The sequence below is a fragment of the Ictalurus furcatus genome, chromosome 3 (assembly GCF_023375685.1).
Source record: "Ictalurus furcatus strain D&B chromosome 3, Billie_1.0, whole genome shotgun sequence".
NCBI classification, from domain to species: Eukaryota; Metazoa; Chordata; class Actinopteri; order Siluriformes; family Ictaluridae; genus Ictalurus; species Ictalurus furcatus.
In genome coordinates, this window is record NC_071257.1 from 18,372,266 (window position 1) to 18,387,209 (window position 14,944).

Here is a 14,944-nt window from a genome sequence, read left to right on the forward strand (position 1 = left end):
AATCACACTTAGCTTCTTGTGCATTTCTTAATGCATTTTTTGTCTGCATTTTAATGCCTGCATTGTTAGAGTAAATTCTTTTGTTGAGTTGAGTACCGACTGCAGAAGACCAACCAAGATCTGGTCACCTGTAAATTGACAGGAAGAACATATCTGGGAAATTATTTCAGATATAACATTGATACTGCGGCTGCCAGCAGACATACTTAGTGAGTTGCATGTACAGTGATGCTTCCTTGGCTGAGAGCAGCGTCACTTCTACAGAATCAAGATCAGTAGATGATTAAACGTTCTGCGTGCTATCAGCCAGCAATGGTTTCATGCTCTTCTGCTGGAGATCCCATAAAATGCAGGGACAAAAGAGCATCTGTAGATGAGAATCACAAGAGGTGTTAATAAGTGATGGCTGCAAGAACCACTTTGTTAATGTTCACAGTAGTTCACCTTTTCCTGTAGTACTGTTATTAATTTACTTTTATATTACTTGACAAGTTACACTGGCTACCTTCAATTCTATCTGGTATTATTATAGCACTATATATTATTTTATTATATTAGTATCTATCTATCTATCTATCTATCTATCTATCTATCTATCTATCGATCGATCTATCTATCTATCTATCTACCTAGCTAGCTAACTAGCTATCTATCTATTCTATCTATAATTTTCACATTTTATTCTGAAATCCAAATTTGCTTTTGCTCATCTCTAACCTGCACACACACTCACAATTAGACTGCATTGTGCAAAAAATAAATAATTAAAATAAAATGCAGGGACAAAAGAGCATCTGTAGATGAGAATCACAAGAAGTGTTAATAAATGGTGGCTGCAAGAATGACTTTGTTAATGTTCACAGTAGTTCACCTTTTCCTGTAGTACTGTTGTTAATTTATTTTTATATTACTTGACAAGTTACACAAGTTGCATCACTAACCTGCATAAACCAACAATTAGACTGCATTGTGTAAAAAAATAAAAATGAAAATAAAATAAAATAAAATGCAGGGACAAAAGGGCATCTGTAGATGAGAACCACAGACACCTTTTCAAGACAGTTTGAATCAGGACTATGGCATGGTGAGAAATTTTGCCGCATTTTTTTGCTTGGGTACAGGGAATGCAGGGAACTTCTGATTTCTAATTTACCAGAAGTTTTCATAATTCAAGTAATGTGTACTGCACATTTTGTTTCCCCTGCTTTGAACACATTTGATCCAACACACCAGCTTATTAACAAGCTTTACAGCAATAAAAATAAACAAACAAACAAATAAATAATAATAATAATAATAATAATAATAATAATAATAATAATAATAATAATAATAATAATTCCACACTGTGCAGAACTGTGAAATTCCAAGAGCAGGTAATGAAAGCACTGATTTTTAATAGTTTGGCTCCCTCTGTTGGCGTTAAATGAAAACCTACAGTAGATCAAAGAATGAGAGACTGGGCTACATAACACTTAAAAGTAAATGATCTTTATTTCAGCTTTATAAAGTTAATAACAGGCACTCTGCAAGTGACATTGCACTACAAGGACCTCAGAATACAGTCATATAAAATAAATATCTTGGCAAAAATCATGCCACTCAGGACAAAAAAAAAAAATAAAAATAATAAATGCAACGCAGACTTGGCGAGTAAAGGCAGACGAAAGAGTTAAGACAGTTAAGACGAGGTCTTATACTACTGTACATGAAGAAATGACATTTAATTATCTAAGGCATTATATATTAATGGTTTTCAGTAAAATTGTTAATGCCTGCTAGGGCTGAACAGCCTTACAATTTACGTGATAAACATGTACAGTATTACAACAAATCTGTGTAGGCAATTCAAGAACTGTTCATTATCCTCATACAGGGTTAGATCATTTTCAAGTAGGTAGAAATCACACTGTTGGCATTTAACAGATGAAACATGTCCTTGCCAAACACTGGCAGTCAAAGCAACCAAATGTTTAAAAAAAAAAAAAATTAAAAAAAGAGTGGTTATTTATAAATAATGCCCCAGATTTATATTGTGTCCATTGTGGGCTATATAGTAAGCATTAGATACAAGTTACTGCAAATCATGGTTGCCTTCTCCTCTTGGTTTAGTTGCAGTGACTATGTCAGATCAATAAGTAGTTAAGGGAGGACTCAGCTGAGGAGGGCACCTCAATGCAGTTTAGTAAGACATATGCTATATGTTATAATATTCAGCATTGGGTACTGTAGCACAGTACAAATTCACAAACAGGATGAAACAGTCAGATAATGCAGTGGTATTTGTTTTCATCTATGCTGCAAGTCAAGCGACATAAAAATACAGAGGCAACATAATGCCTTAAGGACACATAGTTCTGTGTCTCTGTCAAATTTCACAGTGTCTAGCTGTGTGCAGATTTAGAATAAAAAAGGAAAGTGACTTTTCACTGTAGATTGTCTAAAACAGATTTTACCATGTTTGCAATACTAGAGGAAATGGATGTGTTGTGATGGCAAGCATTTAGGCTTTGGTGCAGCACACAGATGATCAATAGAGAGGATTAGGATGCCATTAACTTAAGGCACTGTATCTTTTCACGATCAGCTAATTTTTAATGTAATCTGTGAAATGTTGTATCTGTGAAACACCTGAATTCATCTATAGCTATTTGATCATATCTTATGAGGCTGTTACAATCTCAGTTCCTCAAGACTCACTTCATAGGCCTGCTAAAAACCTGACTGATCACAGTGGTTACTGGTTACAAACAATTATTTCTCATTCCAGCATTGGTGTACAGCTATGTTCACGTTACAAGCCTTATTGCTCAATTCCATTGTTTTCCTTAGCTCAGGTCTGATCAGCTTTGATAGCTCACATTCATAAGTTAGTGACCCATATCTGCTATTAATGTGAATAAACTTGTGCCTTCCACATGAGCAATCCACATGCATACCATATTCTAAACGGATAATGATTCTCATGTGCCCTAAACATAAACAAATTCACCATATATTTTTGACAATCCATCATTGCTCAGGCAATAAAATCAGCACGAAGGTTATTTGCTCTAGAGGTCAGCAGGCAGCTTGTGGGCTGTTCATGATAAGTGTGAGAAGGTGAAACAAGTCCTGCTGCATAGCCTTTGCTCTTTTTCTGGTTATTACTGAAACGTCTATGTGGAGAGGTGTGTGGGTGTGGGAGCAGAGCCAGCAGTGATATGTGCATGAATATGAACAAAGAAAAAAATATCTGACAGTTTTCGAAATGGTTGATTTAGGGTCACATATGAAAGTGATCTGTGTGAAGATTTCAGTGTTCACAAAGAATAATAATAAGGTCTATGCCACATTTAAATAAATAATAATAAAAAAGGTCCAGCTTCAACCTTGTAATGTGAACGTAGCCTAATAGGCTGTATCTTACTATATAAAAAGCTGACTATCCTAAATTCAATGTGCTCATTGGGCATATAATATTAATAACGTTATGAATCTGAGGCACACCCGGAGCTGTGAGAAACCAAACAAACTCTGGGCTGGTCACATCCCAAGCCATATCAGCCAAATTCAGTTACACCCAACAATAATGTAATTATTACATTATTATACAAATATCTGCATCGGGCACTTCTGAGACGTATTAACAGGCATTATTAAAAATCCAACACCAATTTGTGCTTTTTAATAATCGTCAGCTAAAGCATAACATTTTTTTGGGTAATATATTACTATGTACATGTTCTGTAATAACCTGATTAGCTATAATAGTAACATTAGGACATTAGTAGCCTGGACACCCAGAATCCTGGCTTTGATGTGTAGTGTTTGAGTCCAATTTTGTGTAACACACTTTACTGAGTAGTCTGCACAAGAGTTAGAAAGACTTGCAGCCAATCATGGACAAAAGGTAATCAAGTGAGGTCACAACCTGCTACAACATATCCACAATATCCTGTGTTAAGAAGGGCTTGTGGCAGGTATGCATATACACACACACACACACACACACACACACACACGCATACACGCATACATGCATACATGCATACACACACAATATGAATATATTATTCCCCCCTTGTTATTAGGACTGGTGTATAAGAAGTCCCGAGTATTGTAAGTCCACAAGGATTTTAATTCCTCTCCTGCAACAGTCGACATTAAACTAAAAAGAAGTGTTTTGTTTTTCTCTCCTTCGACCGGTCTGCACTCTCTCTCTCCTTAAGCAGTTTTAAATGCAGCCTGTTCCAAAAGAAGCAGCTCTGTTCCAGGCAACAGTGGAACAGGTCTTTAGTTTGGTGTGTATACGCTTTTATTGTGCAGATTTAGAAATCTATATCCCAGCCAGAGTTATCGTCAGGAGGAGGGTCCTCATTGTCCTCAGGAAAGCTGTCAAAGTTGCTTGTGTCTGTTGCTGATGTGACCTGGGAGCATATCATAAAACAGGTCATATAATCCCATCCTACCAAAATATACATACACTACAGAATGGTAATTTAATATCATCCAGCACCTTACTTTTAGTAGCATGCACGCTTTTTATAGAAACTTTACTTTAGTTTCCCCCTCTATATATTGTAGCATCACTGCGTCTTAGTGTAGCATGTGCTCATGTACGTACTTGTGAGCCTCCCCAGTTACATGTTATACTGTATGTCTTTCTTTAATCCATAAAAATATATACTGTTTCAAAGGAAATGTGTTATGGGTTTATCCATGCCAGAACATGTAACACAGGCACATTAGTATGCGACATTTGTTTACTGTTCAACAGAAGCCCAGTGGGTTTTGTTACTACCTGCTGGTTTTCCCTCTTCGAGCAGTTCTGCGGCTAACCACCAAGTCTGTTGTTGTGCTGTAAATGTGTGTGTGTTAGGCAATAAAAACGCAAGCACACTGTGTTAATAATGCTTGCTGGTCCAGCTTCTTTCTCGCCGATGCTACAATATAGTTAAAGTTAAAGCTGTATAAAAAGCATGGTCAGCAGGCTAGCTGCTCATAATTTAAGCACTTTAGTCCCACTTTATATTAAGTGTCTGTAATAACTGTGTAGTTACACACAAAATATACACACAGTTATTATGGAACTATTACCCCTGTCTGTACTGTTACAGATGGTTTGCAGTAGCACATCTTATGTAAATATTAGCTTCAGTCTTGGCATATGTAAGAACTAAAGTGTATCTTCACATTTTAAATTCTAACTTTTGCATATTTCCTATAAAATATTTAAGTTACATCATGGTAACCCAACAAATCCAGTGGAGTAATAGAAAGCTGTAGTTATACAGTACCTCGTGCTAACTACACATTGACTACACAACCTCCTACCTATTTATAGTTTAACATCTACAAAAGTTTGCAGTTCACAGTTTCTGTGGAGTTAGTATGCGGATATTTCCACAACCAAAAATTAAATGCTATTGAAAGCCAGCAGTTGATAGTGACGTCCTGTTTTAACCGTAAATCTACAGAAGATCCATCTGTAACAGTGCCACTATCCAGAGTAATCACTACACTGTTATTAGAGACATTTAATATAAAGTAGGACCACATTGAGAAAAATATATTAAAGGTGGCATTTTAAGCATTCCACGTCTATGGCTGCAACCGAATATCCTACTACCCTACTGTAAAGTAGGCGAAAAGCAGTAAGCCAAAAGGAGTAGTATATCCGAATTCTTAGTATTCATAAAACAGTAGGTGAGAAATACCCAGATGACCTACTGCTTCCACTGAGATTCTGCAGTAGGATACCAATGGATACTGTCTGTCCCATAAGGCAACAGGATTAGCGCAGAAGAGCTGTCCGAACCAAAAATCGCGGAAGGCAGTGCGTCGGTTCTTTTTAAGTTGTAGATCACATAACAATGCCAACATGGTGGATGTAATATGTCCGGATTGTATTCAAACTGCACACATATACTGATCATTACGTACTGTGTCAACAGCCGAGCAGTAGGTACTGAATTGAATGCAGTAGGTATTGTCACAGTACACAATTTCAGACACAGCCTATCTGTATGTACAGTAGCTGTGTACTTACACTAGGGATGATGGGAGGTGTCAGCGTTCCCTTCCGTAAGCCGTCCCAGTTAAAGCCTTCAAACCACCTGTACAAAGCACAGTAATGAGCACGGACGGGACTGGAACAAATGTAATGTTTAATTCAGAAGATGATCTGGTACAAAAAAAAAATCACTGTAAATTTTACAGTAATTTAATAACTATCAACAGGATTGTCAATAAGTACTGTAAATTTTTTTTACAATAAACAACTAAGCAGAAGGTTAAGGGTCTTGCTAAATGACCCTACCATAGCAGACTGACAGTGCGGGGATTTGAACACACACCCTTCTGCTCTGTAACTCAAAGCCTCAACTACTGAGCCACTGCAACTAGCTCAACTAGTTTGCATTAATTCAGCCTCTTCTACCACTGAATTAACTCACACTAAAATATTGCAGTTGAATCAATACAAACTGGTTGCACTCATTGCATTAAGGCTTTGAGTTACAATGCATACATTCAAATCTCAGCACTGCCAAACTGCTACAGTTGGGCCCTTGAGCAAGACCCTCAACCTCCTGCTCAGATATATCCTGCAACAATTGTAAGCTGTTTTCAAAAAAACAAAGCATCAACCAAATGAGCAAATGTACTATGGAAATGGATTATGTGTTATTTTATACTATGTAAGCTATTACAGTACTTTACTGTAGATGTGTTTACAGTTGTTTATTGTAATTATTTGTACTTTGTTGCTAGTAAATTACTATAATATTTACAGTTTTTTTTTAAAATAATGTGAGTAAAGCTAATTATATAAGGTAACATAAATTATTAGCTATATACACACAGCAGTCAGCTATACAACACAAAACCATATACACACTCACTTGTGCTTTTGAATATCCTTGACGCCATTTTTCAAATTTCCTAATCTTTCAGAAGGAGTGTCCCTGGAACAAACAAACAAACAAAAAACACTGTCATTGAGTGCTATTGTAACAGCAGCAGGCGTTATTTGCATGTCAACTTGAACACACCTGCATAACTTTTTAATGAGATTGGCAGCATTTTTTGTAATCTTCTTCGGAAATTCAATCATGTCAATGCCTCTTAGAATGATGTTGTATGTCTTCATGGGGTCAGGGCCTGAAAAAGGAGGGCTAAAATATATTCGGGATTAGAGATTCAAACGTTGTTGTTTTTTTAGATACCTATAAATGTGACTACTAAATGTAGTGTTATTTATTTACCGTACACTACACTTTTTCTTACCTGCCTGTTAGTAGTTCATACATGAGGATGCCCAAGGACCAGTAGTCTGCTGAGATATCATGACCTTTGTTAAGAATGATCTCAGGGGCTACGTACTCTGGTGTACCACAGAATGTCCATGTCTTCTTCCCAAATCCAATCTTCTTAGCAAAGCCAAAGTCCACCTTCGAGAAGGTAAAAGAAGTATTTTAGAGTTCCTGCTATTTTAACATTTAATACATATACTTCTGGGCAAAACTGGGCCAAGCCCAAAATGGCAAAATATTGAGCTTTTAATGGTCTTAACAACATCATGGTCAGGAAATTAGCAAAAATTAAAGAAATAGATAAATTAACTTAGTATGGGATAGCTTTTGATTTATTTAAATGTTTAAGCCTTATGGGTCAACTTCCAGACAGCGTTTTATATATTTATTTTTGTACACCCAGAGATGTGTTCTTTTGAATTTTACATCAAACATATTAATCATTATCATGATTATATTTTTGTAAAACTGTACAAACATTACATCACATTTATGGTATTTGGTAGACGCCCTTGTCAAGGGGAGCAATTGAGCTGAGCAGCTGAGCTATTGAGGGTTAAAGGACTTGCTAAAAGGCCCAGCAGTGGCAGCTTGGAGGTGCTGGGATTTAAACTCACAACCTTTGGATCAGAAGTCCAACTCTTCCTTCCAAAAAGACTATACAATTTCATTTCCCTGTTTCTACCTTTTCCCCAAACAGCAAAAGTAAATGAGCAAATGGTGGCACAGGAGATCTCAGGAGTGCATTTGTTTAATTCTTGCTAATTTTCTGACCAGTGATTTGTTGTTAAGACCATTAAAAGCTTAATATTGTTGTAGTGTTAATTACAGTTGTTGAGTTACAGTTATTTTATATGTCTTAATAATGAGTCCGGTATTAGCCAATCAGATGTGGCTACGTCATTATACCGGAACTAGTTGACTGTTGTTATGTTTTCTAAGGCAGTATGCTCGTAGGCTCCGGTGGGGATGTTTGTTGACAAATCCATCAGCACTAGGCAAGAGCATAACTCCGTTGTTGTAAGTTTGTGCTTAATAAGTAAGTAAAGTTCCTGCAGCAGATTCTTTGTCAGAAAGAAATTCATTGTCAGATTGTGAGTGTTGCAAGTCGCTGGGATATCCTCCGTGTAGTGACTTTATGATTTGATTTGATGTTATAATGACTGCAAAATGCGATGTGAAGCAGTATTAAAGACCGATGGGCCACGTTTATTTATTTTTTTTGCGCTATCTGTAAATCCGCGGCGAAAAAAGAGGCACGGGGTCTCCCTTCTCCCAGCGGACGGGGTGGCGCAGGCAGTCTACCATGTTTCACAGCCATTACTACACAGCCCTGCGATTCTATATTGAAACTCACAGTTCACCGAATGTATTTCGGTATCTAAAGACTACTAGAAGAAAAAGGACATTAATTAAATATATAAAATAAAATAAAAAGAAAATTCAAGAGGAATAGAAGTTTCAAGCTCAATTTTAATAAAACTTAGATATGAGTGAGCAAGAAGGCGAACTTGGAGCATCAGCCGCTCCAGACCTTCCACACTGGCTACAGGCTATGCTGACACAACAAAATTAACAGCTCCAACATGCCATTTCACCTCTACTCCAAAGATTGGAAGCAACAGGGGCTAGTTTGCTTGCTCTCACACGGCAGCCCCTTGCCAGCACGGTAACACGTGGTCCCCATCCACATGAAGACACTACCACACTTTCAGCTGTCCCTGATATAACCCACATGACAGATGGTGATGCTACAGGGCCTTCAGAGGCTGACCGGCCTTTTGCGGCTGAACTCGCGGTCATTGATAGACGTGTGCGGAGCCCCGCTAGTCCAACTTCCTCCACACCTGGCCCGGATGTGAGACTCAGAAGCCGTGTGCAGGGACCCAGCCATTATAATGGCTCTTTCAACTTGGGTTCAAACGCGCACATGACTTCAACTACTTCAGCATCCACCAATCACCTCACAGCCCCTCGTGGTAGAGCGCCAGATGGACCTAACGCTAAACTTAACACGTATGATGCTAAAGATGACTGGGACTCCTTCACCATTCCTTTTGAGCAAAGTGCTGTCATGTACAGATGGGGCACAGTGGAGAGAGTGGATAAAATCCATGAATGTCTACGGGGAGCTGCTGTCAGATATCTGTGCTCATTACCTGAACACATACGTGAAGATTACTTTCTGATGAAAGAACAACTGGCTTTCCTATTTGGCCAAAATGAGCCTCCCACCACAGCATGGAGGAGACTGGGTGAACTGCGCCAGTCTAAAGAAACTGTTTCTGAATTTGCTGAGGACGTTCACAGGCTGGTCATTTCAGCTTAACCTGGAGTTGATACTGAGCTCAGGGAGCAAATTGCTGCTGATGCTTTTCTCAAAGGGTTGCGCAACCAGAAAGTGGCATATGAGGTTATGAACCGTGACCCTGTATCGCTGGATGAGGCACATCGGTTAGTTTCATCTTATGAACACAACTTCAAAGCCACACTCGGACGTGACTTTGAACAGAAGGGGAGGACACGTAGAGTATCCTGGGCTGATCAAATATGGACTCTGATGAGGAGCCACAGGCCTTGCAATCACGTTAAATGCAGTCACAGGGCTACGTTACACAGGGCCAGTTGCAAACACTCATTGATAAAGTTGATAAACTCCAATTAGCAGTAGACAGTCTACCTCCCTCTCCTGTTGCTCTCCCTCCTACCGTTAGACCCACCCAGCAGATAAATCCCAGTATGGCAGTCCAGTCAGAAATGGGACGTGCAGCTCAGACCTCTTTCAAGTCAGACAGATACAGACAGCAAAATACCAGCCGCATCAGAGCTTCTAGCGGGCCATGTTTCCAGTGTGGGGAAGAGGGACATTACAAACAAAGCTGCTCACGGTCCCCCAGTCCACCCACGAGACCCCCTGTAAATACTGCTGCCAAAATGGAGCCCCAAAGCCACAATCGTAATGAATATGCAGGGCAAAGTCTGTCTATTGTACATGTGAGCAGAGCTGAGAGTCGAGGTCCCAGTTTAATAATCTTGCTGACTGTTGATGGCATACCAGTTAATGCAGTTATAGACACTGGTGCTGAGGCTACAACCATGTCCGAGGAGACATACAGCAAATTACCAGTTAAATCATCTTCAGGACTGAAGAACGTGTGTCTCCGCAATGCAAAAACTGGAAGGGAGATGTCGGCAACAGGCGGAGTGAATGTGGAATTCACAATTGGCACAAAAGTGTTTGCATTGCATTGTGAGTTGTTGAGTTACAGTTATTTTATATGTCTTAATAATGAGTCTGGTATCAGCCAATCAGATGTGGCTATGTCATTATACCGGAACTAGTTGACTGTGTTGTTATGTTTTCTAAGGTAGTATGTTCGTAGGCTCCGGTGCGGATGGTTGTTGACAAATCCATCAGCACTAGGCAAGAGCATAACTCCGTTGTTGTAAGATTGTGCTTAATAAGTAAGTAAAGTTCCTGCAGCGGATTCTCTTTGTTGTGTGTTTCTCTTCACGTCTCCACGGACACTTATAAGCCAAGACGAAAGCACAACAATATTTTGCCATTTTTTTGCCCAGGAGTGTAATACACATCAGAATCTGATAATATTAGTTTACCAGTTTGGCGTAGCCCCGGTGGTCCAGTATAAGGTTCTCTGGTTTGAGGTCTCTGTAAATAATGCCTTTGGAATGCAGATAGGCGAAAGCCTCCACTACACATGCAGTGTAAAATCGTGTAGTAGAATCCTCAAACGAACCCCTGGATTAGACAAAAAACAAACAAACAAACAAACAACAACAACAACAAAAAACAAGTTACCATACTAGAGTAGTTACCGTAGAGTTCCCATACTAGAGTAGTTGCAATGGCAAATACATGGTGGAATTGCAGAAATAAACAGTAATTAAGGAATTAATTAAATAAGTGTGTACAGACCTGTCTCTGAGGATAGTCCATAATTCTCCTCCCAGACACGCCTCCATCAGCATATACAGGTATTTACTGTCCTTAAAAGTCCTGTATAGCCTGAATAATAGTAATAATAAAATATAACACTAACATTAAGGCTATGGTATTACGATTTCACAGTGAGTCACAGTGTATCATCAGACGATGAACTCACTGTTCACGTTTTCAAAAAACTTTTTTTTTTAAAAATCCCATCTATTACCATATACCTGTTCATTTTTTTAGCCAATCAAGTTTCTTACTGTAGTGGTTGTCATACGTTTTTGTATTTGGCTGCAACACCTGAAACCCCTTTGACTGTTTGAAGGTGCAATAGTTGATTTTTTTTCTTACTAATAATGCAACTAAGTTGAAAAAACATCTACATGATAAAAAACAAGTAAGCCAGAAAAAAGGGAAAAAAGTATTACATGTATGAAAAAACCCTTTTGGAAAACTGCATTATGGTCCAGAATGCATGTTTGTGTATACGTGGCCCTCCTGTCAATCATTTTATAGACACTCCCACACACCCCTTCACTCCACCCTCTGCTAATACAACAGTTAACAGCAACATGCTAATACAACAGCTTAGCACTCATAACAGCTTATTATGAAGAAACAAAAAGGACAGCGACTGCACTCATGACCACTCTCATAAATATTCTCATAAATCATTATGAGCTGGATTTGCATGTTTATAGTGTTCTGTATTGTGCTTGAAAGTGATTTAATGACAGTCCTTGCTAATGCTAACTCTAGTTATCATGCAAATGCTAGTTGAACCACTGTTTTGTGTTCATGGGTGGCAAAAGGGGGTGGGCTCAAATAGTAAAAAAAAAAATTCAAACCTTATTAAGCTAGGCTACTTAACTGATAACAGAAAAGAAGAAAGAACAATTAGAGGATCATTTGTTGTTGTTGTTGTTATTTACACAAGGATGTGCAAAGATACTTTTGTATGTAATAAATCACTATATATGGTAAACAACTTCCCTTAAAAAGGCCACATAGATCAAGGTGCTGCTTGTTGTGTACAACATATAGCATATTGAAAGGTCTAAGAAAGTGAACTACACCAACAGTTTAGTACAGACAGGGTACTGTTACGACTGATAAAATGTTACGACTGATAAAAATAAAAAACATGTTTATTAGACTGTATGGTTACAGTATATGTGTTTTGTTCGGCTCATAGTTAGTTAGAAAATACGAGATCTGTCTGCAATTTCTCGTTGAAATGTACCTGTGGTTTAAAAACTCTAGAATGGAGATAAACTAAAACTGCACTGGGATGACGAAATCGACTGATGAGCCACTCATCAATCTCAACAAAGACTTTCCTGTGCTCCTTAAAGACATTGTGCATTGCTGTGCGTGTCAATTCTTAAAGCAAGGCATCATCGCAATCGATCTTTAGATGTGCCTTTTATATGATTTTACTGCACACTTCATGTGTCGCCTGTCTGCACCTTGTGTGCGCTGAAATCAGTAATCACTCTACCAGTTATGCTGATGATGCAGTAAGAGGGATGAGATATTCTCACAATGAGTTTATCTGCAGTTACACTTTTCTCTTATTAGGGGTTTCTGCATACAGTGCCCTCCACAATATTGGCACCCTTGGTAAAAATGAGCAAAGAAGGCTGTGAAAAATTGTCTTTATTGTTCAACCTTTTGATCTTTTATTTTAAAAAGTCCCAATTTCTTTTTCTCATGGATATCAAACATTTGCAAACAACACAGGATTATAAAAAAAAAAAACTTTGTTAAATATAGGTGTTCAACAATTATTGGCAACCCTATGAATTAATGAGAAAAATATATTTGAGGTATATGCCACTTTGAGTACCTGACGATGAAGTCCGAATGAGCTTCCTGCATTATGAGTTTCTCTGAGCGGATGTGCTCCTGTTGTCTGGTGTCTACAATGTGGCGCTTTTTCAGGATCTTCATAGCAAATGTCTTATACTCATCACTCTTCAGCTGTACCTGGGATTACAAAATAGGCAACAAAGATCAACGTAACCCCTTGTGCAATAAAAGCTTTTAGTTTAATCTAAATAGTAAAAGTTTACACTGGGTGCTACCTCAGATACACAGAATTCTGAATTCTCAGTTCATTGAGCACATCAGCCATGCTCCTTAACTTAAGCTCAAAGACACGAGCATCGTATACCATGCTTAATTTGCACCATCCACCCAAAAATAGCGAATACACAGTTAGATAGACATCCTTTCCTTTGAAAGTGTTTTGCAAGCAAGATCAAATGTTGTATTTACCAGCTCAACACGTCCAAATCCTCCAACTCCAAGGGTGTCTATGATGTTGAAGTCTGACAGATGCAGGTTGAAGAAGAATGCATTCTCTGCCTCGTACCTGCATGACACCAAGTGGAGAAGTGGGAAGCGTTTAGAGGAATTTAGCCGAATGGGAAAGATAGCTGAAGTTGATGGGTGGAACATTTTCCCTCTTTATCCGCAAAGACCATGAACCAAGCATTCATTTCGTCTCATTTCTGCACAAAGATTAATCGAGTTAAAATCTAGATAAAGTCTGAAGTCTGTTTTAATCCACTGAGCTGACAGAGTTGTCTTCACTGACATTGTATCCATTTGGTCTGTGTATTTTTAGTAAGACAACCCACTTGATGCTATAAAAAGTGTTCACACTACATGTTCTTTTAACATCCAACTTTCAGCAAGACAAAGTTTATACTGACGTGATATTGGTTACTTACTGATGATATTGGTATCAATTATTGAAAGGAAATTCTCTTATATCATGTATTTTCTTATATTATGAACTGCTGTCAAATACCTATGATGAATGTATTCATTTAATTACCTCTTTGAATAAGCTGATCAACTGCCATCCTTTATTATAGCTGACACATGTATTTTCTATATCTTGAAAAGACTTATTTTTGTAGTGTGCTGTGTGTTTTGTCTAAATCTGTCTAGCACCTGCACAAGTAGAAACCCGCCTACGCAATGCTGTTATCTATGTGTATAAATACTCCTGTTCTAGATGAAATAAACTGGATGTCTCTGTGAACAGCATGTTTGTCAGTGTGTGTTCATTTAGAATCCCCAGGCCTGAAACGCTCTGCCATCAACCACACATAGCACAGAATTAAAAGTTAAGAGAAATAAAAGGCTGAAAAGGCTGATGGAGGACTGAAGGACATAATCTGAGATTCCTTTGTCTCTAACAATTATCTTATCATAAGAGGGCTGATCTGCTCTGACCAGCTTTTGTCGTTTCGATTTTTATGGGGAGGAATAGACTGAAAATAGACTCAGAAGTCACCCTGAATCATCGCTCTTATTGAGTAATGAGCATGTCTTTTAACCTTTTAGAAAGGATTAAGAAAATCTCAATACATTCCTTTGCTTACAGGGAAAATGACTGGAGTACACACTGACAAAATGTATTCATTTAAAATCGTTTCAGAACATATGCAGGTCTTCCTAGAATACTGTGATTATTCTTTGTGTATGATTACAGTCTTTGACTTATTGCTTTCAGCCAGTGAAGTTCTATAAGCAGAGAGTGAGAGAGAGAGATGGCAGATCCTCCAGCTGGGTCTTTTTTAAAACAGCAGTCACGTGAGCATGTGGGTAATAACACATCCGTGCCTGTGTTTGGCTGCCTGATGTCAAACAGAGGTTATTATTTTCCACGTACACTGCCAAG

The 14,944-nt window shown here is 38.3% G+C and overlaps 1 protein-coding gene across 2 annotated transcripts in view; it reads right to left on the reverse strand.

The window, feature by feature from the left end:
* Nucleotides 1-333: 333 nt before the first annotated feature.
* prkg1a (protein kinase cGMP-dependent 1a) overlaps nt 334-14,944 on the reverse strand; it is an 84,513-nt gene continuing 69,902 nt past the window's right edge. For both annotated transcript variants that reach the window (XM_053621215.1, XM_053621213.1), the window contains exons 10-18: nt 13,528-13,624; nt 13,097-13,236; nt 11,233-11,322; nt 10,914-11,055; nt 7,270-7,433; nt 7,035-7,157; nt 6,885-6,947; nt 6,032-6,098; nt 334-4,409 (exon numbers count right to left, since the gene is read on the reverse strand). In XM_053621215.1, the coding sequence (XP_053477190.1) occupies nt 4,311-4,409; nt 6,032-6,098; nt 6,885-6,947; nt 7,035-7,157; nt 7,270-7,433; nt 10,914-11,055; nt 11,233-11,322; nt 13,097-13,236; nt 13,528-13,624 (985 nt within the window). In that variant the 3' untranslated portion in view covers nt 334-4,310. The remainder of the gene's footprint in view (nt 4,410-6,031; nt 6,099-6,884; nt 6,948-7,034; nt 7,158-7,269; nt 7,434-10,913; nt 11,056-11,232; nt 11,323-13,096; nt 13,237-13,527; nt 13,625-14,944) is intronic.